Here is a 27,828-nt window from a genome sequence, read left to right as displayed (position 1 = left end):
GGCTGCAAATTTCAGCACTGCTGGCGGCGGCAAGAAGTCATACTTTCGACACGTATTCTGTCTACAAGCACGCAAACCGGATGCGACACTGTTTGGAGAAAGCAGGCCTTGTGCAAGAATGGCGAATGTGTGCCTGATGAAGTCTCTTCAAATGACGCGCGCGTGCGCCCTTCACCATCACCAGCTTTGCATACATTCCAGAACCCCAGCTGCTCATAAGCCCAGAACCCCAGCGAGATGCAGACCCTCCTGCTCATCCTCCTCTCCGAGGTAAGCTTCTTGCTGGAACCAGCACCAAGGGGTGTCTGTTTGACCTCAAATCTTCATGTGTTTTGTGTGCCATATTCTTGTCCTGAAGATAGACCAAGTTTAGATGATGTGGAGCGCCTGTCTCGTGGAGAAGCCAGCAAGGCCAAGATTGGGAGCAGGGCTGTTCCCCACCGCTTGAATGCAGACGAACGTAAGGTATTCTCACAACCTCTCGTTGTTTTTACCTGAATTGACTACGACCCAAAAGCGGTACCACCCTTCCAAATATTGCCTGCCTTTACTTTGCTACAAAATGCCTCACGTGACCCAACCAACTCTCGAAAGAGTGATGTTGGCCCAGCCCATCATGTCATCCCACACGTAACCACAACGATGTCCAATTAACCCATCATCCCGCATCAAATTGCAACCCAAGTTATGATGTGTGATTGCAATGTCGACCCGTAACCACAACAATGTCCACTTAACCCATCATCCCACATCAAGTTGCAACTGAAGTTATGGTGTGCGATGTCGACCCATCACACCATCCCACATGAAACCACAATGATGTCCACCCAACCATTCATTCCACACAAAAGGCAACCCAAGTTATGATGTGGGATATTGACCATCCCATCAAGGATAGCAGTCCTTAGAGGGGATCAGAGCTGTCCAACAAGCCTCATTTTCCGTACCTGAAGATGAAGACAACCTCCACACATCAGTGACTACGGAAACAATTTTGTTGCAGCTGATGTGGCATAAAATTCTCAATCAGTGGCTATGGAAACAATTTTGTTGCAGCTGATGTGGCGTAAAATTCTCAATCTTCCCTCCACCATCATTTAAGAAAATATGCTGCAGCTCATGCCATAGCCAATTTTGTTGCAGCTGATGTGGCGTAAAATTCTCAATCTTCCCACCACCATCATGTAAGAAAATATGCTGCAGCTCATGTGGCACATTCTGGAGAAGCTGATGTACTCGTACATAATTGCTGGCTTCTGTGGACCACCACCCCCCCCCCCCCCCCCCCCCAAGGCCGGCCCGCCCGTCCGCTCCCGCCTTTTCCCTACTTCAACCCACATAAAATTACAATCTAGGCTGATGCTGTCAGTGTCCACCTCACATTGCAATGGTAAACTTATGGAATGAGTTGAAGTGCCATCAGGATCTAGAAGAGGTGGAGTTCAAGCATTGTTAGTGGCCAAATTGACAGGGTGTTCCACCTGCATGTATCACATTTCTGACACACATGACTCCCCTTATACAAGGGAAGTGGTCTTGTCAAAAGTATTTCAAACTGGCCAATGCACATGGGATGTTATTCTGATGAGCAACTCAACTGGTGGAAATATAGAGACACATCTACCTCAATGGTAGCTTTATCATTATCGATGCAATTGTCAAGATCTTCTTGTAAGTAATTGTTCGCTTGTTCATTAGATGAGCATGTCCTTTCTTTACTTTTTTTCTTGTTTATGAAAATGGAAGGGATACTTATGATATTGTGTTTTGGTGACAAGCATGGCAGGGATGCATGCTTGGGTCTCGAACTCGATGGGTTAGCCAATTCCTTTACCCTAGCTTTCTGCATAAGGACAGAAAAGCTGCTCAATCACTGATTACAAATGTGAGCATATCATTTTCTCATGGGTGGCTTAGATATTGCCTGGCCATGCCACCCAATCATTAGATTACCTGACAATTAGAATGGGAAAAGCAGACATGTAAAAATCTTGCAGATGTACGACTAGGACTTGTGCTAGTTAGAGAGCTTAAGCATGAAAACTTCATGCATGGTGGTATGCACAACAAAAAATGGATGAGAGGCATCCACATTTGGATTGGGATAGCCTCTCCACAACTTACATAGCACCAACTTCTGAGACCTTTGGCCAAAGGGTTGACTCTAGACCTTCTATTGACTGCCTATGACTTGATCCCAAAGGTTGACTAGATGATATGTACAAATGAGAGCTTGGCTATTTATAGGGAGAAGAGGAAAGCTCGTAATCCAGTTTGTTTTGCCTTTTCAACCCACAAAACTTCGTCCAAAAAGTCATCTTTTGTGTCCAAATTGTGCCCAAAAGGTGTCCAATATATGGTTGTATATCGTGGGAAGTCTGTATGGCTCACTCATGAGTGCCAAAACCTGTAAAACAGCCCTTATATCGCATAAAACTAGAAATTTCAGCAAGCTTTATGACTGTTTTGCTGAAAAACAGCCATCCGGGGTGTGCAAGATGGTGTAGAGTAGTGAAAATCATCTTCCCCAAGCTGGATATGGCTATAGTGGGCTTAGAAATGGTGAAAAATTAGAGTTTTCAGCCTCCAAAAACCTACTTGAAGCTTTAACTCCCTCAAGAGATGACTCTCTCATGTTCAAATAAGCAAGAAAATGCTATGTGTAGAGCTGAATTGACAAGTGTGAGGACACTTGTCTCACTTTTATCCTCTTATGTGCCACATGTGCCAAATCCAAAGGCCGAAAATTCCACAATCTTCAGCTCTAAAAATATCCCACATGATAGCTAATTTCACAATGCCGCTTTGGCAATCCTCAGTCTCTGCCGAATTGCAGAGGTAAGCGAACGAAAATTCCATTGGAGATTGCCAAAAATAGCAACTTTCCCTAAAATTTAGGAGATGATTTCGCATGTATTTGCTCCTCTATATAACCTGCATGCATATGCTTATTGCCCAAAGCTTTAGAAGCATGAGTACCACTTGCTTGGCCGTGTGAACTAGCCCCTTGACCATGTGCATGGCTGTCCATAGAGTTCGATGGCTGCCCACACGGAGCCCAATGCCCAATCTGTTGGTGTTGGACTCACTCACTCACACACACAGGAACCTGCACATTAGGGTTAGGTGTAGGAAGAAGAAGCTCACACAGAAATGAGAGAGAGAGAGAGAGAGAGAGAGAGAGCCAAAAGTGTGGTAGCCACAAAATGCAAGTCAACCCTTGCATGTGTGTCACATCCATATAATATAGAAGTACAAAATATTATATGTAGAGTTTCCTTTCATACTTGATATCCAAGGGGAAAAACCACATGGGAAAAAGTGCCCTTGGTTAAGCCCTGTTCACACATAGCACTACCATAAGTGAGCATATGCCTACAAATCCCCCCTGTAGGTGGAAGTGTGAACCTATACAAGGTAGCAGATCACTCTCTGTATGAGAGTAAGCCCAAAGCTTTGCGGAAAGCTTCAAACTTTTCTCGAGGTAAAGCCTTTGTGGATAGATCTGCAACATTATCCTGTGTAGGGCAGTAAGATAAACTGATCTCCCTTGCATGTAACCTCTCTCTAACATAGTAATAATGAATCTCAATGTGCTTGGTACGTGCATGAAATACTGGATTTCGTGCCACGGCCATAGCACTCTGGCTATCAGTGAGAGTGGTGGTGCGTGTTTGTTGACACTCACGAAGATCAGCCAATAATCTCCTCAACCATACACAATCTACTGTAGCTGTGAAGACTGCCCTGTACTCAGCCTCACAAGTAGATGTGGCAACAGTGGGTTGCTTTTTGCTCAACCAAGATATGCATGAACTGCCAAGAAAAAAACAATTCCCACTGGTGGATTGCCTGGTATCATAATCACCAGCCCAATCTGAATCAATGTATGCATAAAGCTGCAAGTTGCCCCCCCTGGGATAGAACAAACCAAGATCCAGGGTACCCTGAAGATAACGAAAAATGCGTTTGATTGCTTGCCAATGCTTTGTGCCTGTGCTGTGCATGAATTTGCTCACCAAAGACACCCCAAAAGATATGTCTGGCCTCGTGTTACACAAGTAAATGAGGCATCCCACTGCTTGGCTGTAAATGCCGGCCTCAAAAGGCTCTCCAATATCATGCATAGTAAGCCGTACACGTGGTTCTACGGAGTAGAAATGGGCTTACATTCATCCATGTGAAATCTTTTTAGCAAACTTTTTATGTACTTAGTTTGCTGCATAACAATGCCATCATCTGTATATGCATAAACTGTATGCCAAGATAGTAGTGTAAAGGTCCCAAATCTGACATATCAAATACAGCTTTCAAATCAGCTTTGAAATCTGAAATTTGTGCTTTGCTAGTACCTGTAGTGAGCATGTCATCTACATACAAGATGACTATGAGAATATCGGCACCGGTTTTCTTCACATACAATGTGCTTTCAGCTGGACTATTCACATAACCTCCCAAGTATTGTTCTTCATGATAGAAGAGATTTCAGCTTGCATAGCTTGCACCCAATGCTCATTCTCATGTGCTTCTTTATAAGAAGAAGGCTCTTCTGAATCAAAGAGACCACCCATGGCTAATGCAAACTCCCTACGATGCATATTCAATGCATGGCTGGAACTAGCCCTTGTTCTAATTGTGAGTGGAGCTGCAAGTTTGCTTTTTTGCAAAGTTTTCAGCAACCATCTTGGCACTGACTTGGCTGTGTCTATGGCTGTTTGCTCTTCCCTGACAAGATCTTCCACTTCTTCCATAGAAGGGGGCTGGATGGCTGGCTGTTCCACATGTTCTAAATGAGGATTTTCTTGTGTAGGGGCTGGCTGATCTGAATCCCCCCTAATTGCAATGGGTAAAAGTCCATCAAACATGTCCTGTATGCCTGTATCATTACTTTTATACAAGCTGTACATGGGCTGTTCTGAATTTTCAGCAAATACCACATCTCTACTAACAAAAATCCTTCGTGTTGTTGGATTATAAAGATGGTATCCTTTGCTCTCATTGCTGTAGCCCACAAAAATGCATTTGATTGCTTTGTCATCTAGCTTTGTTCAGAGTTATTTTGGCACATGTGCATATGCCAAACACCCAAATGTACGCATATAATTCACTGTTGGCTTTCGGCTATACCAAGCCTCAAATGGTGTTATGGTTTTCAAAGCTTTTTTTGGACACCTGTTCAACACATGAGTTGCACACATTATAGCTTCCATCCAAAAATTGTGAGGCAACTTTTGTGTTTTCACCATGCATCTTGCCATCTCCATGAGAGATCTATTTTTCCTCTTAGCTACACCATTCTACTGCGGTGTATAAGGCACAGTACATTGGTGTTTGATGCCCTTTTGAAGCATATAATCCTTGAATGCATTTGACATGTATTCTCCACCTCTATCTAAGCGGAGTGTTTGGACTTTACATCCACACATATTTTCAGCCATTGCTACAAAGTGTCGAAAGCATGTAAACACCTCTGCTTTCGCTTTCAAAGGGTAAACCCAAGCAAACCTGGAGTAGTCATCAATGAACATGACGAAGTAAAGATGCCCCCCTATGGATGGTGTCCGCATTGGACCACATACATCACTATGTATGAGCTGTAATTTTCTTTCAGCTCTAACAGCTCCCATCTTTGGGGAATGGTTTTCGTTGCATCTTTCCCAAAATACACCCCTCACATACATGTCTTGTTGGAGACTCAAGAGGCGGCATATTATCAACCATATGATGCTTATGCAAAAGCATCAAACTCCGAAAATTTACACCATAGCTCTGCATCATGCATAGCAGGAGTGTGGGCAGCCACTGTATTTGCATCATAAGTACGCTTGTCATAGCTGTCCAGCTTATACAAGCCTTTGTATCGTGTTCCAGAAGTGACTATTTCATAACCCTTTGATGGGTCTTTTACCAAACACTTCCCATCTTCAAATTCAACCTTTAAACCTTGGTCGTTTATGGCTGAGACGGAGAGTAGATTTTTCTTTATCCTTGGAACATACAATACATTTTTCATACATATATTGGCACCATTGGCTGCAATAAGTATGACATTGCCAATTCCCTTTACTGGATATGTGGTATGATCTGCACATGATACAGTGCGGCCATTTGAAGCATAAACCAAGTGCTGAAATACATCTTTGCATGAAGTGATGTGGCTCGAAGCACCACTATCAAAATACCATGATACATCCTGTCTGTCAGATGCAATGCAAGACATATCATTGTCTGAAGCACTTGGTGTGTCACTAGTACATGTGACCAAAAAAGTGTACTCTTCTTGAATTACATTAGTTGATTGCTGTGCTTTGTCATCAGAAGAGTTTGCTATTGCATTGCCTACTTCTTTCCTTTTCTCTTTTGCAATCCACTTTCTACATTCACTGATGTAGTGTCCAGGCTTATGGCAGTAGTGACATTTGCCCTTCTTTTTGGGCTTGCTTGCATCCCCTTTGTCAGACTTTTCACCACCAGAAGAGGACCAACCTTGCTAGACTGTTGTCCCCATTGCCTAAAGCTCTTTGCTTTACCCTTATCCTTGGCTGTAAATGCCTTGTCTCCACCACGGTTGCTCGATAAGTTTGCTCTTGTTTGCTCTTCCTGCAAGAGTAAACCCACCAGCTCTTCAAAAGTGACGGGATCACCACCTCCTCTCGTAGAGAGGTTGAGAGAGGTGTGAAAGCCCAAGTAGGAAGGTGGAAAGAATGAAGAGTGTTGGTGACGAGCTGAGAGTGTTGGTGACCAGCTGTCTGTCTGGGATAACCTCATTAATGTTGAGCAATTGTTCCTGCAAATCTTTCACTTTGGTGAGATGATCTGCCATGGAGTCACTCTCATCCATAGAAAGAAGATCCAATTGCCTCTTCAAGTATGCAACTCTTGCCTCGTTGCATACTTGATACATTGCTTCCAATGTGTCCCATGCAAGCTTCGATATCTTGCAAGAACGAATGTGCGGAATAATAGTCCTTTTCACTGAAAGGGCTATCAATGACATGGCCTGTGAAACCGGCCTCTGATAGAAAACCAGAGTGCGGTAAGAGCTAACACCCGTCCACTTGTAGTCTAGATGATAAACAAAACACAGATTGGAGCTAGAGTGCCCAAATCTGAAAACACAACGACACCTGTTGGCCCCAAAGCTTGGCGCCCCTTGCGGTATTTCTTTATTCAATTAAAATAATATGTATGGCTGAGTACAACACAAAAACCAGCCAAGAGTTTACACCTGTAAGTCCAATCTGACTGCCCACAAATCCTTCTCAGCACAGAGGATCTATGCACACAGATCTGTGTCCTCAAGCAACACACTGTGCCTCCCTCTGATCAGCCAAGTTCACAAAGCAGGCCAGCCATGGGCATACATCTGGCATAACTCAAGAGCTTGATACATCTTCTCAGCTCAAACACACATATGCTGTTCAATCCCTGTCTTAATCCCTTGTCAATCTGCCATACTCCTCCTCTCACAAGGAGCCAGATAACACATACCTGTAGCAGACATCAAGCAACAGAAAGAGAGATAGATGAACAGAGTCAAGGCTTACCAAGTTCAGCTCGTGAAACAACTCTGGAGGTAGCAACAGCACTAATCTGTGCCTGCAGGCACTTGAACCCACAATCCTGCTTCACACGTGTGCTTGCACTTGCCTGTATCTTCCTCCTGATGCTCACTCCTATGCTGTCCTTGAAAGTTCAGATCTGAAAATCAGCACTGTACTTGATTGTACCGCCTCGGGATGCGTGCCAGGCGTTGTACTTGCATAAACAACCTGCTGTCCACTTCTGTACCTGCCTGAATCAGCCTGCACAGGTCTGTCCAGCACCCAGTAAAGCGCCGCCTGCACCTGTATGAGCTGTATCTGACTGCCCGTACACTGTACGGCAGTCGTACAGTAAGGTATGGGCTGGAAAACTGACTGTCCAGCCTGTATAGGGCTTCTGCGCAGCCACCAGCAGCTGCTCTGTGCGCCGCCAGCAACAGAGGAGAAAGAGAGAGAGAGAGAGAGAGTCCAGTACTGGCCGTACAGTGCTGTACGGCTGGTTCTCTCAGAAAAACAGCAACAAAGCTGATCTTCAGCAGCCGCCTCCTCCTCCTTGAGCTCTTCCACGATAGGATACAAGCGCATGAGGGCTTTCTCCACTTTTGCTACACGACTCCCCAAAAAGGGAAGAGAGAGAGTGAAGAGAGAGAAAACTCCTTCTCACTTTAATCCCTAGGGCCCCAACTTAATAAGTTCCTAGGGCCACTAAGGCCTAGGGGCAAACTTCCATAAACATTCAAACTTAATGTTTTAATGTTCCCCCTTCACACCTAGGGATGTCCACACATCTTAAACACTGTCCGGGCACCCCCCATGTGAATCATAAAATATTCTGACTCTGCAACCACCATGCACACACTTGTCCTGCTCCATTTTCACAGGGCCATGACATACCCCCCTCTTGAAAGATGGCAAGCGTCCTCGATTGCATTCTGGTGATGCATCAAAATATCCAAAGTGAAATATACAATATGGCAAGATCAGCGTCCCAATCTCTCTGAGCCATACACATGTATCAACATTCACTGCAAACCAATGGCATAGTAATAGTCCAAGTTGTATACCACTGTGAACCATACATATCCACAAAAATCTCCATGTGACTAGTACACATATATCATAGAAGTCCCATAAACAGATGTACTGTCAGCCTCAGTACCTTCGGATGAGATAAAATCTGCACCAAGCAACCTCTAGATGTCATCTGAGCCTGTCTGTATCAAGGGAGTGGAGGTGCTACCCCCCTCTTGAGCATCAGGTAATGCTCCAGACCCATGCTCTGCTGAACCTGAATGAGCCACAATAAGAGTCGGCTCTAACTCAAAGGCATCGAGATAAAGCTGCAAAACCTGAGGTGAATCTGTTAAGTCACCTTCCTCCATCCACTTCGCATCCATCGGTGAATAGTTCTTGAACTTCACAAGATAGCGACGGGAAACTTTACCTCGTACCTTCCTTTCTTTATGTGCCAGTATCTGCTCTGGAATCAGAACCTCATCAAGTTCTTCAACTTCCGGCTGAGCCTCATCTGATACATCCTCAGGCACATCCCCACGGAAAGGTCTAAGAAGACTCACGTGAAAAGCATTGTGAATCCTCCAGTGATCTGGTAACTTCAAACGATAGGTTACCTCACCAATCTTTTCCAAAACCTGAAAAGGCCCATAATATCGCATGCTCAACTTAGGGAATAAGCGCTCTTTACCCTTCATCTTCTTGAGTCTAGCCTTTTCAAAACGCAAAAGAACCCAATCACCCAATGCAAACTGTAAATCACGTCTGTGACGGTCTGCGGCTTTCTTTTGCTTCTGCTGAGTTTTCTGGAGGGCCAACTTAACTCTCCGATAAGCTTCATCTAAGCTCTCCACGTACTGATCAGCCTCAAAGATCTTGTCCTTTGTATGCAAAATTCTTCCCTCCTTCTACAATCTCAAAAGGCGCCTTGCCTGTCGAGCTATGTACAGTGTTGTTATATGCAAACTCCACCAAAGGAAGATACTTTTCCCATTGTTGCTTGTGCTCTGACACATAACACTTGAGAAGATCCAACACTGTAGAGTTAGCCTCTTCTGACTGACCATCTGTCTGTGGATGAAATGACGATGAAAACTTGAGAGTTGTACCCATGTTGTCAAACAACCCTCTCCAAAACAAACTCGTCATCCGTGGATCACGGTCACTAATGATAGACGTAGGCAAGCCATGATACTTGAAGATGTTCGCCATGAACAACTTCACCATATGATCCACTTTAATTGTCTTCCGCACGGGAATGAAATGAGCCTGCTTACTGAACCTGCATATGATAGTCCAGATGCCATCATTTCCCGTTTGTGTCCGTGGAAGATCAAATACAAAATCTATGGCAATGCTCTCCCAAGGTCTATCCGGAATAGGTAAAGGCTGTAATAACCCTGGTGTCTTCTGACGGTCAAACTTTACCTTCTGACATACGATGCATTGCCTCACAAAGGCATCAACATCTCTTCTCAAGGTTGGCCAATAAAAGAAAGTCTCCACTGCTTTGACCGTGGCGTCAATACCTCTATGACCTGCATACGGTGGAGCATGACTTTCAATCATAACCTTGAGTCGCAATGGCCTGGTAACACACAGTCTGCCATGCATCAATAAAAACCCATCTCTGAGAGTGTAATGCTCATGCCGGTGACCCTCAGACATCTGATCATACAACCTTTCAAAATCCTCATCATGGGCATACTGCTCTTTCATTTCATCAAGCTCATGATGATAAGCAAGTGAAACTGCAGAGACCTGTGGCTTGCGTGACAAAGCATCTGCCACTACATTCTTTTTGCCTTCCACATGCACAATCTGGAAGTGAAACATTGACAAAAAGTTTGCCCAACGCATATGCTTCTCTGAAAGCTTAGTCTGCGTGAGGAAATATCGCAAGGTCTGATGATCTGTTTGTACAGTGAAATCAGCCCCAAGCAAGTAGTGTTTCCATGTAGAAAGAGCGTGAATTACAGCCAACATCTCTTTCTCATACATCTGTAAATGCTTCTCGGCATCTTGCAAAACTCTACTCTCATAGGCTATCACATGTCCCTCTTGCATGAGAACTGCACCAATGCTACTTCCACATGCATCACACTGGACAACAAAAGCCTTTCGGAGGTCCGGTAACACCAATACTGGGTCCGAAGCAAGCTTTTCTTTGAGCTTTTTGAATGCTGCAATTTCCCGATCAGCCCATCTAAACGGAGTTGCTTTCTTCGTCAAAGCATGGAGAGGCGAAGCAATTTCAGCAAAGTGCCGTATGTAACGCCTGTAATAGGAACATAATCCTAGAAAGCTGCGTACATCATGCACGGTCCTCAAAGCTGGCCAATTAAGTATTGCTTCAACCTTGGCTGGATCCATACGGACTCCATGACCAGACACAATATGCCCCAAGAAATGTATCTCCTGCAAGAAAAACTCACTCTTCTTGCCATTAACCACCAATCTATGGTTTCTGAGTTCTGCAAACACAATGGCCAAATGCCTTCTATGCTCTTCCTCAGTTCGTGAATGCACAATCATATCATCAAAGAATGTGCCCACAAACTCTCTATGAGGCCTGAAAATCCTGTCCATCATTCTGTTAAATGTGGCAGGCGCATTTGTCAAACCAAAGGGCATAACCAAGAACTCATACAACCCAAATGTGGTTCGGAATGCTGTCTTATGCACATCCTCGGGTCTAATGCGTATCTGATGATATCCGCTTTTCAAGTCAATACGACTAAAAACTGTGGAGCCCTGTAAGCGGTCCAAGATGTCATCGATCCTCGGTATGGGGAATCGATTCTTGATGGTATTCTTGTTCAGCGCCCTGTAATCAATACACATGCGCCAAGAACCATCCTTCTTCTGCACTAAGAGCACAGGTGAGCAAAAGGGTGATGAGCTAGGCTGAATCAACCCCTTTTTTAATAGCTCCTGCACCTGACTCATAATCTCTTCTTGTTGGGCTGCACTAACACGATACGGCGGTCTATTCGGTGGAGTACTACCAGGAATCAGATCTATGGCATGATCTTCTGGCCTCTCAGGAGGTAATTCTCCTGGCAATGACTCGGAAAAACAGTCTTGAAACTCACTTAAGAAATCAGCCCTGTCCTTATCTAACATTGACAAATTAGACTTAGACTCATCATCCTGTGCATCCTTTACATAAATCAAGTACGCGGAAAGATGCTTTTTCATTACTGATGAAATCGCCGAAGCGGATACAATAGGAACAGATTCCCCTTTGAGTTTTACATCCAATACATGCTCTTTCCCTCTATGAGTCAGAGTAATTTTCCTGTTGTAAGTATCCACCACCGCATGTACCCTGTGGCACCATGGCATCCCCAACAAAACATCACAGCCATCCAAAGGCATGATGAAGAACTCTTCGCTGTCCACATAACCCTGCAAATGAAGCCGAAGCTTCCCAATGATAGGAGTAACGGGTTCTGCATACCCTGGACAAGCCATATTTGCCTCATGTAACGGCCCCATCTCCTCTGCGCGAATCCCCAGTCGGCCAGCCAAATCTGGTGAAATGAAGTTGGCTCTAGCACCTGTGTCAAAGAAGATCAAAGCATTCTGATCTCTCACTTTGCCCCATGCCCTGCACAACTCTGTAGCTTCACCACTTAGCTGCTCCCCCACAAGATCAGGAACTAAGCCTGCAGAAGGCTTTTGTTTCTTTGGCTTGGGCTCTCCTTTATTGTCAGGGTCCTTCTTGGACATTCTTTTGGGACAATTGAATGACATATGCCCCTCTTCAGTACAGTAAAAACACTTTGAGCATCTCTCAAAGCCTGTCTTTCCTTAGAAGTCCTTTTGGGCATTGGCAACTTCTTATACTTTGTCTCTGTAGACCCTTTAGCATCACGAGAAGCATGCCCAAATTTTTCAGCTTTCTTGCCCAATTTCTTACTGCCTTTAAACCCAGATGAACCACCTGTGAGTAACGCATTGGCTGTCATAGCATTCTCAATCATCTGTGACATGTTCGTTACTCTTGTCTTTATACAATAATCTCGTACCTCCTTGGGCAGCCCACAACAATACTTCTCTACCTGCTCAGATAATGGCACGGCACGATAAGAAGTCACTGGGAGTAGAGCTTCCCAAAACTTCTTGTTATAATCCTCCAAACTATCACACTTTGAAGCATCCAGCTTGTGCCATGCTGTCATAACATCCACCTCAAATGTAGATGTGAGCCATACGGAAGAGAAAACCTGTTTGAATTGAACCCATGTGGTGGGTGCTATGCCCTGCAAAAGAAGAGTAGACCACCACTGCAAAGCATTGCCCTTGAGAAAAGTGGCAGCTTTCCTCACCTTCGAGGACTCTGTGTAATTTCCACCAGAAAAAGCAGCATCAAACTGCTGTAAAAAGGTAAGTGCCTTCAATTTATCCTTGGCCCCACTGAAAGTGTCAAACTTCATTGCAGCTCCCCCTTCCTTGTAATCCTTCGCCTTTCCCATAGGCGTTAGATTATCATAGGGAAGTGGTTTTGTGAGATTGCTGCCCCCAACATTCATACCCATCATTGGGTCAACATTTCCCATTCCAACACCAGGCATACCATACATCCCAGCCATGTTTCCAAACATTCCATGCTGCATACCTGGCTGCATGCCACCAAACATATTGCCTTGCATCCCAGGTTGCATGCTAGCCAAGCGATCTTTGAACCGAGCATCATCATCCTCTTTACCATGCACATCTTCTGGCTGTGTTACATCCTCATAAGGCTCAACATCTGCAGCCTGTTCTCCTGCAAAAATATCCTCAGATACATCTCTTTCAGGAGAAGACTCTTGCTCTTCTTCTTGTTGATAGAAGTACTCTTCCTCTGTATCAGACATGATTGCTGAATTTTCAGCGATGGCTTTCTTCAAAGCAACCACGAGCTCACCCCCTTCAGAAAGTTGATGATTGGTCCCGGCAACGGAACCTTGAAACCGGCCTCTGATAGAAAACCAGAGTGCGGTAAGAGCTAACACCCGTCCACTTGTAGTCTAGATGATAAACAAAACACAGATTGGAGCTAGAGTGCCCAAATCTGAAAACACAACGACACCTGTTGGCCCCAAAGCTTGGCGCCCCTTGCGGTATTTCTTTATTCAATTAAAATAATATGTATGGCTGAGTACAACACAAAAACCAGCCAAGAGTTTACACCTGTAAGTCCAATCTGACTGCCCACAAATCCTTCTCAGCACAGAGGATCTATGCACACAGATCTGTGTCCTCAAGCAACACACTGTGCCTCCCTCTGATCAGCCAAGTTCACAAAGCAGGCCAGCCATGGGCATACATCTGGCATAACTCAAGAGCTTGATACATCTTCTCAGCTCAAACACACATATGCTGTTCAATCCCTGTCTTAATCCCTTGTCAATCTGCCATACTCCTCCTCTCACAAGGAGCCAGATAACACATACCTGTAGCAGACATCAAGCAACAGAAAGAGAGATAGATGAACAGAGTCAAGGCTTACCAAGTTCAGCTCGTGAAACAACTCTGGAGGTAGCAACAGCACTAATCTGTGCCTGCAGGCACTTGAACCCACAATCCTGCTTCACACGTGTGCTTGCACTTGCCTGTATCTTCCTCCTGATGCTCACTCCTATGCTGTCCTTGAAAGTTCAGATCTGAAAATCAGCACTGTACTTGATTGTACCGCCTCGGGATGCGTGCCAGGCGTTGTACTTGCATAAACAACCTGCTGTCCACTTCTGTACCTGCCTGAATCAGCCTGCACAGGTCTGTCCAGCACCCAGTAAAGCGCCGCCTGCACCTGTATGAGCTGTATCTGACTGCCCGTACACTGTACGGCAGTCGTACAGTAAGGTATGGGCTGGAAAACTGACTGTCCAGCCTGTATAGGGCTTCTGCGCAGCCACCAGCAGCTGCTCTGTGCGCCGCCAGCAACAGAGGAGAAAGAGAGAGAGAGAGAGAGAGTCCAGTACTGGCCGTACAGTGCTGTACGGCTGGTTCTCTCAGAAAAACAGCAACAAAGCTGATCTTCAGCAGCCGCCTCCTCCTCCTTGAGCTCTTCCACGATAGGATACAAGCGCATGAGGGCTTTCTCCACTTTTGCTACACGACTCCCCAAAAAGGGAAGAGAGAGAGTGAAGAGAGAGAAAACTCCTTCTCACTTTAATCCCTAGGGCCCCAACTTAATAAGTTCCTAGGGCCACTAAGGCCTAGGGGCAAACTTCCATAAACATTCAAACTTAATGTTTTAATGTTCCCCCTTCACACCTAGGGATGTCCACACATCTTAAACACTGTCCGGGCACCCCCCATGTGAATCATAAAATATTCTGACTCTGCAACCACCATGCACACACTTGTCCTGCTCCATTTTCACAGGGCCATGACAGCCTGTGCATCCCTAGAGTCCCATCTCTTCTGCTCTTGTGTGGGAGCAGGTTCTACCTCAGGAGCTCTTTGAGCACCTCCCCTCTGAGGCATGGCTGGCTGTATGGTAAGTGGGCGTGCGTCATCACCACACACGATGCCCCAAAGCCCTTTGGCTACCAGCAAATTATGGATCATGAAACTCCAGAGGGAGTAGTTAGATCCATCCAACTTGTCCTCCTGGGTGAGCACACCAAATACATCTGTAGCATTTTGAGCCATGTCAACAAAATATACCTTCAAGCAAACCAAGCACCAATGTGCACTGCCAGGCAACCAGATGTCCTGTGCAAATTTTTGCCTGCAAACTGAGCAAGTGTAAACCTGTACCAAATTGTCCAATTACACACAATGTGTATACATATGCGACAAATCACAGCTGTAATGCCCAATTACATGCTCCAATTTGATAAGCCCCAATTTTTATGCACTGCAATTGCTTCAATGTGCAGTTAATTGGCCAATTCTCACAAAAGCCCCAAATTTCTACAACTGAAAGAGTCTCAATTTGCTGATTTTGACCTCAATTTGGAAAACCCCCAAATTGCAAGCAAAGCAGCATGTCCAATTTTTCAATTTGGCATCAAATTGAGAAATCCCCCAAAATTGCCTGAACCCTGTATCAAAAAGGATTTTTTTCAATTTTCCTGGCAAAAAGGGATTTTTGGCAAACCCCTAAAACTTGTTGAACCTAACCTGCCCTGAAATGGCTGCAAAGCCGTGTTTTTTTTTTATTTTTTAAAATCAATAAAAATCTGAATTAATGGTACATGGAGGCGTGGACAGTACGGGTGGCAGTAGAGTACAGGTACAGATGGCGGGACCAAAGGGAGGCGAACACCAGAGTGCAAAAGATAGTGGTGGTGCAGAGGGTACAGAGTCTGACGAACAGGTACAGGTACAAGTTTGCGTCAAGTGGAGTCGCAGCAGAAGGAAGTGTTGAAGGGCAGAGCAGGCATGTAGTTGCGTGCGGTTGTGTAGGGCAGGCATGCGAGGGTGGCAGCTGTAACCGGTGCCGGTGCCGATGCCGGCGCCGGACGGAAACGCGAGGCTGAACCGGACAGAAACGTGGGGGCGGCGGCTGTAACGGCGATGGTCGGCGCAGGTGGGGCACGGCGGCGGGCTGTGCAGCGTCGCGGCCGGTTGTAGCATCTGAAATGGGAAGCGCCGCCCGTGGGCTGAGCGACGGTGGTGCTCTCCCCACTAGTGCCGCTGACTCTGGGCGGTGACCGTGGATGAGGTAGGCGGAGGAGAGGTGGCCGGAATACCTGCGTCAACGGAAACTCCACAGTGACGGACGGACTGGTTCCGACGACGGACGAAACTGTGCAGGCGACGGAATTTCACAGTTGTCGGACGGAAACTCACAGTATGCTGTAGATTTCAGGGACAGAACTCCACAGGCCCAGCTCTGATACCAATTGTTGGTGTTGGACTCACACTCACACACACACAAACGTGCACATTAGGGTTAGGTGCAGGAAGAGGAAGCTCACACAGAAATGAGAGAGAGAGAGAGAGAGAGAGAGAGCCAAAAGTGTGGTAGCCACAAAATGCAAGTCAACCCTTGCATGTGTGTCACATCCATATAATATAGAAGTACAAAATATTATATGTAGAGTGTCCTTTCACACTTGATATCCAAGGGAAAAAACCACATGGGAAAAAGTGCCCTTGGTTAAGCCCTGTTCACACATAGCACTACCATAAGTGAGCATATGCCTACACATAGCACTTGGTTTATGCTTCAAATGGCCGCCTTGTATCATGTGCAGATCATACCACATATCCAGTAAAGGGAATTGGCAATGTCATACTTATTGCAGCCAATGGTGTTGATATATATATGAAAAATGTATTGTATGTTCCAGGGATAAAGAAAAATCTACTCTCCGTCTCAGCCATTAACGACCAAGGTTTAAAGGTTGAATTTGAAGATAAGAAATGTTTAGTAAAAGACCCATGGAAGGGTTATGAAATAGTCACTTCTGGAACACGATACAAAGGCTTGTATAAGTTGGACAGCTATGACAAGCGTACTTATGATGTAAATACAGTGGCTGCCCACACTCCTGCTATGCATGATGTAGAGATATGGCATGCTCGTTTTGGGCATGTAAATTTTCGGAGTTTGATGCTTTTGTAGAAGCATCATATGGTTGATAATATGCCGCCTCTTGAGTCTCCACCAAGACATGTATGTGGGGTGTATTCTGGGAAAGATGCAACGAAAACCATTCCCCAAAGATGGAGCTGTTAGAGCTGAAAGTAAATTACAGCTCATACATAGTGATGTATGTGGTCCAATGAGGACACCATCCATAGGGGGGCATCTTCACTTCATCACATTCATTGATGACTACTCCAGGTTTGCTTGGGTTTACCCTTTGAAAGCGACAGCAGAGGTGTTTACATGCTTTCGACACTTTGTAGCAATGGCTGAAAATGTGTGTCTCCTGTTCGTGCATTATGCAATGGATGTATCTCCCGTTCTCAGAACCTATAAATAGCACGTCTTCCCGAGTACGGAACTGGCTTAGTGGACAATCTAAACTTGAATCCCTGATAGTGGGTTCCACGTCCTGGCCACACTACGGGTGACACGAGGTCCAGCCTCCTGTAGGTGACACGAGTCTTGGCCTCAGTACGGGCGACATGAAGCTCCTTGGCTCCCTGTACCTTAGCACGAAATAGGGGAAGACCACTTGGGCGGCCAAATGGTGACACTCACAACCCAAATGTATGTTCACTCCCGCAAACCACCCCCGAGCCAGGGGCTAAGGTTCCACTCTCACAAGCCAAGCCAGGCAGCCTTGGTGCCCCATACAACTAGAGCTTGTCCTAAGGGACCACTTGTGATCCGCCATGTCCATAGCAGGAGTAAGCCTTTTGGTCTAGGTCCAGACCACAATGAATCAATAATAACCCAAGACTCACTTACATAGTGCTTATTGCTGTTATAAATAATAGTCCAGTCATAAATAGCCAATAACCTTGGATTTATTAAATCTGAACTTTAGCCACTTGAATCTGCATACTTTCCCTAATTCCAGGGCTCCCCTAACCCTGTGCATACTATGCATGATGGAGTTGATGGTTTATTGTCTTGTGGATGACTACCACGAGGTTATAAATTGCACATTCTTATAAGGTGAATTTGGGCATGTTCTTGGATTCATCTAGGTGTGTATATATATATATATACATATAGTCCCAACTTCCTAACCCCAAGGGTTAGCATTAGGTACGTAACACAAAACAAACTGCTGTGCTGTTCTCTTTGCTTGTAGCTTTTCCCCGTTTTCTTTGAGCTTTTCTTTTTAAAAAACCCTTTGAGTATGTTTAGCGAAAAAAACATCTGCTTTTCCACTCTTTAAAAAAGGATTGGAGCCGTTTTCTATATAAAAAAACGGTCTGTTTGTTCTCTATACATGCTGCCTAGTGCTTGAAGGGAGCTAAAGAAGCTCAGCTGAAACAGTTAGGGTTTCATGTGGGAGACACACACAGAGAAGAAGGGAGAGAGAGAGAGAGAGACGTGTGGGGATAAGTCAACTCACAAAGTATGAGTGTGTGACTCCCCTATCACACATGTATATTTGCTCTAGTACACATAGTGCACTTAGTACATTAAAAGTACTAAGTGTACTGTGTACTATAAAACTTATGGGCTTGTACACACTATAAGGGTGGGCATAATGCCTTTACTCCAACAACCTCCCACTTAAAGGCAATGTGCCCTTAAGTGAAGGAAAAAAAAAAATCAGCATGTACATGATAATATACAAGGCCATATCAAGGCTGAAACTGGCCTCATCCAATGCCCATCAAGTGTCTGCAATGAGAAAACCGCTCTGGAGGCAAACTCTTTGTCAACAGATCAGCCGGGTTGTCATCCGTATGAATCTTGACAAGCTGAATCAGCTTGTTCTCTATCACCTCTCTGATGAAGTGATACTTCACATCCACATGCTTCGTCTTTGCATGAAAGACAGGGTTCTTTGCCAACTGGATGGCACTCTGACTGTCACAATGCAACAATGGAATATCCCCTGTATAACCCAAATCAACCACTAACCGAGATAGCCATAATGCCTCCTTGCAAGCCTCTGTGGCTGCAATATACTCGGCCTCTGTAGTAGATAAGGCAGTGCACTTCTGCATTCTGGATATCCATGACACAGCACCTCCTGTGAATGTAAACACATAACCGGTAGTAGACTTCCGGTTATCTGGATGACCGGCATAATCCGAATCCGTGTAACCATGCACTAATGCATCCTGTTTGCCAAAGCAGATGCACATATCTTGTGTGCCCTTCAGGTATCTCATGACACCTTTCACTGCTTCCCAATGCTTCTTGCCAGGTTTGGCCATGTATCTAGTAACCACTCCCACTGCAAATGCAATGTCCGGCCTGGTAGCAACCATGGCATACATGAGACTGCCACAAGCTGAAGCATACAGAATCTTGGCCATATCAGCCCTGTCACTATCCGACTGTGGGCTTTCCATAGCACTGAGTTTCACATATGGAGGCAAAGGAGTACTAGTCTTCTTCCCCCCTCCATATTGAACCTCTGCAAAGCTTTGCCAATGTATTCCTTCTTAGACAAATACAACACATGCTGATTTCTGTGATTTGCATCACCCAAATCTTTCATATCAAAAGGTCTGATGCAGCCTTTTCTTCAAGGCATCCATCTCTTTACGAGATTTCCCGGCAATCAACATATCATCAACATACAAGATGAGGATCAATAGACTGCCATCCAAAGCTTTCTTGGTGTATAAGCAGTGATCTATGTCACTCCTCCTGAAATCTTGGGATTTCATGAATGTATCAAATTTATGATACCATTCCCTTGGTGCCTGTTTGAGCCCATCAAGACTCTTTTTCAGCTTGCATACAAGCTTTTCCTTTCCATTCACTGCATAACCCTGTGGCTGTTGCATATATATCTCCTCATGGAGATCACCGTGAAGAAAAGCAGTCTTCACATCCATCTGAATCAAATCCAGATCATCATGAGCAACCAAAGCTAATATAGCTCTAAGTGTGGTCATTTTGACCACTGGAGAGAAGATCTCATCAAAGTCCACACCATATTCCTGCTTGAAGCCCTTAGCCACTACCTGGCTTTGTATCTTGGCTTTGCATCAGGTGCAACTTTGAGCCTGTAAACCCACTTCCATGGCAAAACCTTCTTGCTTGTATGCAAATGCACCAACTTCCATGTTCCATTTTTGTGCAGAGAATCCATCTCTGACTTCATAGCACGCTCCCAAAGAGCCTTGTCTGCCCTCTGTAAAGCCTCCTTATAACAAGAGGGCTCCCCACAGTCAGTGAGCATCAAGTAGTCAACCCTTGGAACAAACCTGTCAGGGGGTCTGGAGGGTCTTGTGGACCTCCGTACCCAATGATCATCATTTGCAGGTTGCTGTCCAGCTTGCATATCACCTATTGGTGGCTCCTGTTCCATGCCATAAGGTTGAAAGATCATGCCCGGTATCTCCTCTAACTGTGGGATATCCATAGGGATATCTTCTGCCATCTCTGGCTGTCCATTTGGACCATTTTCAGCACCATTTAAGGCCTGGTTTTGTTGCTGTAATGGCTGATTTACAGCCCTTGGTTGTTGTCCATGATGTCCATCATCATCAAAGATGACTCTGCAAGGCTCCTGTTGCCTTGCAGGCTCCTTATACATGCATGTTTCATAAAAAATGACATCATTGCTGCGTATAATCTTTCTATTCACTGGATCCCAAAGTCTATACCCCATTTCACCTCTGTCACCATATCCTAGGAATATGCATTTGTGAGACTTAGGATCAAGTTTGGTGCGTATTTCCCTGCGTATGTGCACGTACGCAACGCAACCAAACACTCTCAAGTGCTTGTAGGACGGAGGCTTCCCTGTCCATACTTCCTCTGGCACTTTCCCACCAAGCCTCGTGTTAGGTGACCTGTTTATAAGATGAACGGCTGTCATAACAGCTTCAGCCCAAAAACCATGAGGTAACGCAGCATGTGACAACATAGAACGGACCTTCTCCTAAATGGTCCTGTTCATCCTCTCTGTTGTCCCGTTTTGTGGAGGATCATAAGGAGCAGAGAGCTCCCTCTTGATGCCTTTAGCATCACAAAAGTCCTGAAACTGTTTGGACATATACTCTCCACTATTGTCGGAACGCAAAGCCTTCAGTGTTTTGCCAGTTTGATTCTCAACATGAGCAACAAACTTCTCAAACACTGAGAATGTATCACTCTTGAAACGAAGAGGATAAACCCACACCTTGCGTGTGGCATCATCAATAAAAGACAAAATATTTTGCCCCTCCCAAAGAAAGCTGAGGCATCTCACATACATCTGTATGCACAAGCTCTAACTGAGCATCTTTCTGTCCAAGAGCTTTCTTGTGGGGGCACTGGAGTTGCCTGCCATATATACAATGCTCATAAAACTGAAAACTTGAGAACTTTAGAGAAGGCAAGTAACCAAAACGAGACAATTGCTCCATTCCTTTGACACTCATGTGTCCCAACCGGCTATGCCACATAGAGATTTCCGGCAACTCGGTTGCATTTACATTAGCATGGTGACAAACACCAGCATGCATGAAGTAAAGAGTGTCCACCTTAGAGCCTCTGGCAACAACCAGTGAGCCCTTACTAATCTTCCACTTTCCACTACCAAATGTGGTAACATAACCAGCATCATCAAGCTGTCCAATAGAAAACAGGTTCTTCTTGATCTCAGGCACATGCCTGACATCATGGAGCATAAGCTGTGAGCCATCTGAAAACACAAGCCTCACATCACCTCTGCCAAGAATCTGGCATGCATGGTTGTCACCCAAATAAACTACTCCTTCATTGCCAGCAGTATACCTGACAAACAAGTCTCTGCAACCTGTGACATGAAAGGAGGCACCTGTGACATGAAAGGAGGCACCTGAATCAATGATCCATGAGTGCATACAATGACCATCTCCTGCATGGAGTGAATGGGCATCAAGTGAAGACATGAATAGGACTTCATCCTCACTGTCAGCTGCATGTGACACATTGACTTCTTCAATCTTGACTCCACTTTTGCCCTTTGGCTTTGCATCTTTGGCTTCATCTTTGTCTTTGTCTTTGCCTTTGCCCTTTTCCTTTTGATCATTCTTCCATTTGTAGCATTGCTTTTTGAAATGTCCCTTCTTGCCACAATAATGGCATTCCAAGTCCTTTTTGGAGCGGGACTTGCTTCTTCCCCGTTCTTGGCCCTTTGCTGGGATCTCCCACGTGCTCATTGCATTGGACTTTCCAACAGAGTTGTTCTTCCTGTTCATCTCCTCTTGAAGGAGAGCACCCTCCACATCTGCATATGACAGCATAGCATTTGAATTGCTAGTGGCTGTCCTGAATGTGTCCCAACTCTCTGGCAAAGTGCATAAGAGAAAGGTGGCTTTGAACTCATCGTCCATTGCCAACTTTTGATTGATGACCTGGCTGACAACACCATTAAACTCATTTAGATGGGCTGTCATAGACGCCCCTTCCTTCATTTGAAGACCTATGAGTTTCTTCAACCAATACACTTTGCTGGGCATACAAGTCCTGCAATCTTTGCCACATTCCCCAAGCTATCTTCTCTTCACGTATGCTGAAAAGTAAAGTGTCTGACATAGACAACATGATGGTGGATCTTGCCAGCTCATCCATATCTTCCCATTCTTCAGCAGTAAGAGAAGCGGGCATTACACCCCTTTCTTTGATGGGCTTGTGCTGCTTCTTCTGGAGCAACACATTATAGCACTGGGTTTGCCAAATGTCATAATTATGTGAGCCTTCAAGCTTTTTGATGTGAAGCAATGAAGAGCTCTCACCTGTGGTTGCCATAGCAATATGCAACCTTTGACATAGTCAATGCCTGACTCCCTGCAAGATGTGCAAACACTGCACCAAAGCACACAAAGTGCTCACAGTTGTTCTCCCAAAGTTATCTCCCACTGCGGAAGCACGAATGCAACTCTCCTCCCACTGAATGTGATAAAATCACCAAAATCTGGTTGCTGCAGATTTATGACAGCACCTTAGATGTGCTCTGTTCCCCTTCCAAAATACTGTACAACAGTACTAAGTGCTCACCAATGATGTACCAAATTTGTACCGGCAAGTACAGCAGCTGAAAATGAGCCTTTTCCTCACTCAAATCAATGTACAGTCATGCCAAAACTTGTACAAAGTTGTACCAAATCTGTACCAGCAAGTACAGTAGCAATAAATGCTCTCCTGGCTGTCCAAATGAGTGAAAATCAGACCTTGACAGTCCTCACCACTGCATACAACAGTCCCGGACAGAAATTGGGCAAAAGCCCCTTGACTGCAAGTGGATTACTGAGGGTTCAAGGCATAAAAGTCTTCCCTGCTGCTTTGCCAAGCTCAACAAGCACAAAATCTTGAAAAGCCCCTTGATTCAAGATCAATTTCTGATCATGAATGGTACATTAATGCACATGAAAGGCATCCAGAGTCTTCACAATGCTTCCCCGTGGCCACATATACATCCAATACATAAAAGCCCCTTGATTTACTGGCACATTGAGTGCTTGACAGGCATCAACACATTGCCCAAAGCATCAAATGCCAGTGCCTGCATGCAAATCAACCCAATTGGCACAAAAGCCCTTTGATTTGCACTCCAATTTCCTGCAATTTAGCCCGGAATGTGAGATTGCTCACATCATACAGCATGCCCAATGGCACAATTACATCAAAAGCCCCAAATGTTGACACCCAATTTCCTGCCAATTGACCCGGAATGTGACCAATGTCACCCAATGTTGCCAATTGTGCGCAAATCTGAGCCATTAGGACCTGTACCTGCTCAATTGATGATAATGGACATGCAAATACCAAAATTGAAGCAAATACCTCTGAAAATTTCTGATTTCTGTTGCAGAAAGGGGGGGGTGTCGTATTTGTTGACTCGTGTAGCCGAGTTCACAGGCTGCAATGAGCGAACTTTGAGCTACGCATGCGGGAGCTAATGACGAAGAGGTGGTTGCCGGACTGAGTCGTAGACAGCAGGCTGCAAACACAGGCGGCGTGGGAGAATCGGCAACGTGCAGACGAGTAGAGCGACTATACCTTGGAGCCGGCAGCGGCGACTGTGCAGCAGACAGGCAAGGGCTGATGTTGGGAAGTCACAGACGGCGGAGTGGAGGCCGTGTCAAAGCACACGGACGGGAGCTGCCAGAAGACGAAACAGTGACACGGTCGACGGTAGGGAGCTACCGATTGGAACGGAGCCTCTCCCGCACGGCGCCCGACTCCTCCAGCTGCGCGCGAAACTCCTCAAACTGCCGGTCCATAGACACTTGCCTTCGTGCTAGCTTGGCATGCAGGTGTCCTCAATATTGGAAGCAGTGCCGCCATAGCCAGTAATTACAGAAGTTGCTTCATCATGCACTGAGGCTCTGATACCAGTTGAAGGGAGCTAAAGAAGCTCAGCTGAAACAGTTAGGGTTTCATGTGGGAGACACACACAGAGAAGAAGGGAGAGAGAGAGAGAGACGTGTGGGGATAAGTCAACTCACAAAGTATGAGTGTGTGACTCCCCTATCACACATGTATATTTGCTCTAGTACACATAGTGCACTTAGTACGTTAAAAGTACTAAGTGTACTATGTACTATAAAACTTATGGGCTTGTACACACTATAAGGGTGGGCATAATGCCTTTACCCCAACAGTGCTTTTCTGCACACGCAGCCTGGTCATTTTTCCCTGCGTAGACTGCCTATACTCCACCCATCGCCAAGGGTTTGTGCCACTATGGCTGGGGGAAGTGGGCTGCAGGCGGCTGGCTGCTGCTGGCCTATGCGCTGGGTGCTGCGACCGGCCATGTCCCCAGTCAGGCTGCCTAGGGTAGCCGTGCTTGGCTGCCCTAAGGCGGCTGCTGCCCAGCCTCCTATGCCATCGGCCCACTCCATTCTCAAGAGGGTTGCTGGCTCCCCATGCCTATCCTGGGTACTCGACCAGCCCAATACACACCAAACAAAAAAAAAGAGCGCTTGTTATCTCTCTCCCTCTCAACGTCATGCAAACCTAAACGCCTGCAAATCCTTGTAAACAGAAACTTCAACAGAGCAATCGTTTTAGGGAAAGCGAAACGATGAGAGAAATACTCGGAATCCTGACATCTACGCCTAGATGGACATACCTTTGTCAGCCTCTGTTTTAGGGTGGCTCCAATACCAAAGTCCTCCCCACGAATCACAACACGGTTAGTACCAAACCTAATCATGAGGTAGCAGGCTAGCTCACCTCCCAACCATGATTGACATCCACTGATCTCCCCGAGCCAAGGCTAGGGCTCTTGCACAATCCATAGGCCCATGTCTGACTCCAATGTCCCGTACCAATTGGAGCCTGCCCGAAGGCCTTCGACAAAGGAAACATGCAGGGGCTAAAAGGGGGACAAGGGGGATTGTTCCAGGGGGCGCTGCCCGAAGGTCTGTGGAAGCTCCAGTTCCTGGCTCAACCTGGGCACCCACTTCTTGTCGGCCTGGTCGCCCAAGATGCTGTCCACTATGCTTCCAACATCCTTGTACTTTTAGGTGTGCCTCCCGCTGTACCTGTAGGTGTGACACTATGGTCATTGATGGGTGAAACAGTGCTGGGAGTTGCAATTTGAAATCTGGGACTCTGTGTCGTGTTGACGTCTTGATCATGTTCTGCTGTCTGTGTTTCATTGAATTTTTTATTTTGCGAGACTTCAACTTTTGTTGGTGTGCTAGTATGGCAGTGCTTGTAAATGCAATGTGTGGTGGCCGAAACACCTTATGTGAAGTCTGGTATGGTCTTTTTTGCACGTGGCACTATGCAGGCAAATGGGTGTCACATGAACTCCCTTTGTAGATGCATGGAGAGTCAGGAAGGATCTATAATAGAGGGAACAACCCCTTCTCCTTACCAAGTTTAGAGACCTTGAATCATGGGCTGTTTTAAAAAAAGAGTAGCTTTCAAAGCTACTCTTTTTTGGTAGTTCTCAAAGCTACCAAGCTATACTCAGGGGATGACCTCACACCCTTGCAAGTGGAGTAAAGAAAAGCTAAGTGGGAGGAAAAGGGAGCCAGAGGAGCATGTGTACTATTGGGATCAAGCTATTGCTTGTGTGTGTGTGTGTGAACCATCTCCTAGAGAGTGGTATGTGTGTGAACCACCTCTTAGAGGGGTATCAAATAATATCTAGATGCAAGGAATGCAGAAATCTAAGCAGAGCATCTTTGAGATAGTCAAATTGGAGGGAGGGGCCGCAGTAGCTAGGCACAAGCAAGAGCCAGCAGAGAGTAAGTAGACGATGGAGGGCACGCAGGTGGTGCTTGGAGAATGGTCAAAGAGCTGATTGTGCTTTATTAGACCCAAAAGCTACTGTAAATGGGTTGTGTTGGCAAGTGAGCAGAGTGGAATGGCTCAAGCTTGAGGAGGGAGCACACTGGGTACAGGAGTGGCCTGATGGAGATTTGATAGAGTTTACATGAATAGAGGATAGGTGTGCAAATCAGAAAGAACTATTTTAGTCTTTGAGTGTCTGCAATAAGCCACAGTGCAATGCTGATTTGTTACCATACATTTACTCTCTAAAAGCTTCACGAAGGTTTTGAAGGTTCACATGCCATTTTTGGTAAATTTTAAAGGTTTTGAATGTTCACATGTCATGCTCATTAAGTTTTTTGCCTTCTTTTTTTTGGGGTGTTTTAGGCATATGAGCTTGCAAAGAAGAGGGGTTACTTAGTTCGACAACTGTGGACTCGTCGATATCCCTTGTCAAACACATTTAGAAACTACTGTGATGCCCTTGGGTGGCCATGTTTACGGATTGACCAGGTATTTGCAGCAAAAGACCTTGATCTTCAAGTTTTTGTGAAAATTTTATCAAAACTCAGAAGGCCAGCTCTTATTCAAATGTGAGTGAAGAGGTCAGCTCTTCCATCTCCAACTGCTGATTTTCATTTTATACTGTAGGGGCCGGCTGGCAGCTTAGATACCATGGTTGTAGATCTTACAACTTTGAGATTACAAGAACCTGACTTGACAGCATTACAAACACAAATACGTCAAGCTAATCGATCAAACTTTGGCTCTGGAAGTGATAGGAAACAGCCGATAGAAGTTTTTGAATCTGAGGAAAGCTTTCGAGGTGATACAAACGAAGAGTGTATGAATGCTGCTGCTGCCACTTTAAACCAAGAAGAAATAATGGCAGGTGTACTATATTTTCATGTCCCACGGTCTGAAGCAAGGCGTCTGTCTCAAATAGTTCAAGACTGCTGTAAATTGTATGCCTCTACATCCACCATAAAACCATGGTCTTGAGATGCTGCTTCAAGTAGTTCAAGGCTGCTGCAAATTGTATGCATCTATTATCCACCATCGAATCTGTCTTGAGATACTGTTTTCAAAATCATTCTTATTGTGACATGTGTTGCAAAACTGCTTGGAAGTCGCCATGTCAGATCCAGAACCCAAAAAAGGTGAAATACGAATGACACCACTTTTTCACTTGGACATTCATGGATTACTATACAAGTGTCTCGTCCATGGTCATAGCACCTTTGTTTCTCACTATACAGACCAGATGTTGATAAGAAGTAGAAGCCACACATTTGGATCCCACTGTGGATGGAGAGCTGCATCTCTATGGAGATTTTGATGAGAAATTATCAAGAGAGTGAGGGAGTGTAGATTCAAGTAACATAGAAAAGGGCTACCTGATCAGTAGAGAGCATGAGTATTATGAGCAGTCATGGCTACCTTCAACAATGACTAGATCTTTCAAATGGCATGTGA

General features: G+C 45.3%; 1 protein-coding gene across 1 annotated transcript; it reads left to right on the top strand.

Annotated features, from left to right (window-relative positions):
- LOC147623561 (uncharacterized) lies at positions 1–27,590 on the top strand. The gene is made up of 4 exons (XM_086820857.1): positions 1–270; positions 363–465; positions 26,740–26,865; positions 27,004–27,590. The coding sequence occupies exons 1-4, from the start codon at positions 119–121 to the stop codon at positions 27,352–27,354; spliced, it is 732 nt and encodes a 243-aa protein (XP_086676983.1). The 5' UTR covers positions 1–118; the 3' UTR covers positions 27,355–27,590.
- The last annotated feature ends 238 nt before the right edge of the window (positions 27,591–27,828 follow it).

This window comes from Cibotium barometz, chromosome 26 (assembly GCF_041138505.1).
Source record: "Cibotium barometz isolate CiBa-2024 chromosome 26, ASM4113850v1, whole genome shotgun sequence".
Lineage (NCBI taxonomy): Eukaryota > Viridiplantae > Streptophyta > Polypodiopsida > Cyatheales > Cibotiaceae > Cibotium > Cibotium barometz.
The sequence above is the reverse complement of the archived record's forward strand: the minus strand, read 5'-3'. Positions and strand labels throughout refer to the sequence as shown.

Excerpts from the sequence above, each read along its gene's own strand:
- LOC147623561 (XM_086820857.1), top strand. The coding sequence starts at position 119 with ATGGCGAATGTGTGCCTGATGAAGTCTCTTCAAATGACGCGCGCGTGC. Across the intron at positions 466-26,739 it reads TGAATGCAGACGAACGTAAG|GCATATGAGCTTGCAAAGAA; the intron begins GTATTCTCACAA and ends GGGGTGTTTTAG. Across the intron at positions 26,866-27,003 it reads CATGTTTACGGATTGACCAG|GGGCCGGCTGGCAGCTTAGA; the intron begins GTATTTGCAGCA and ends TTTATACTGTAG.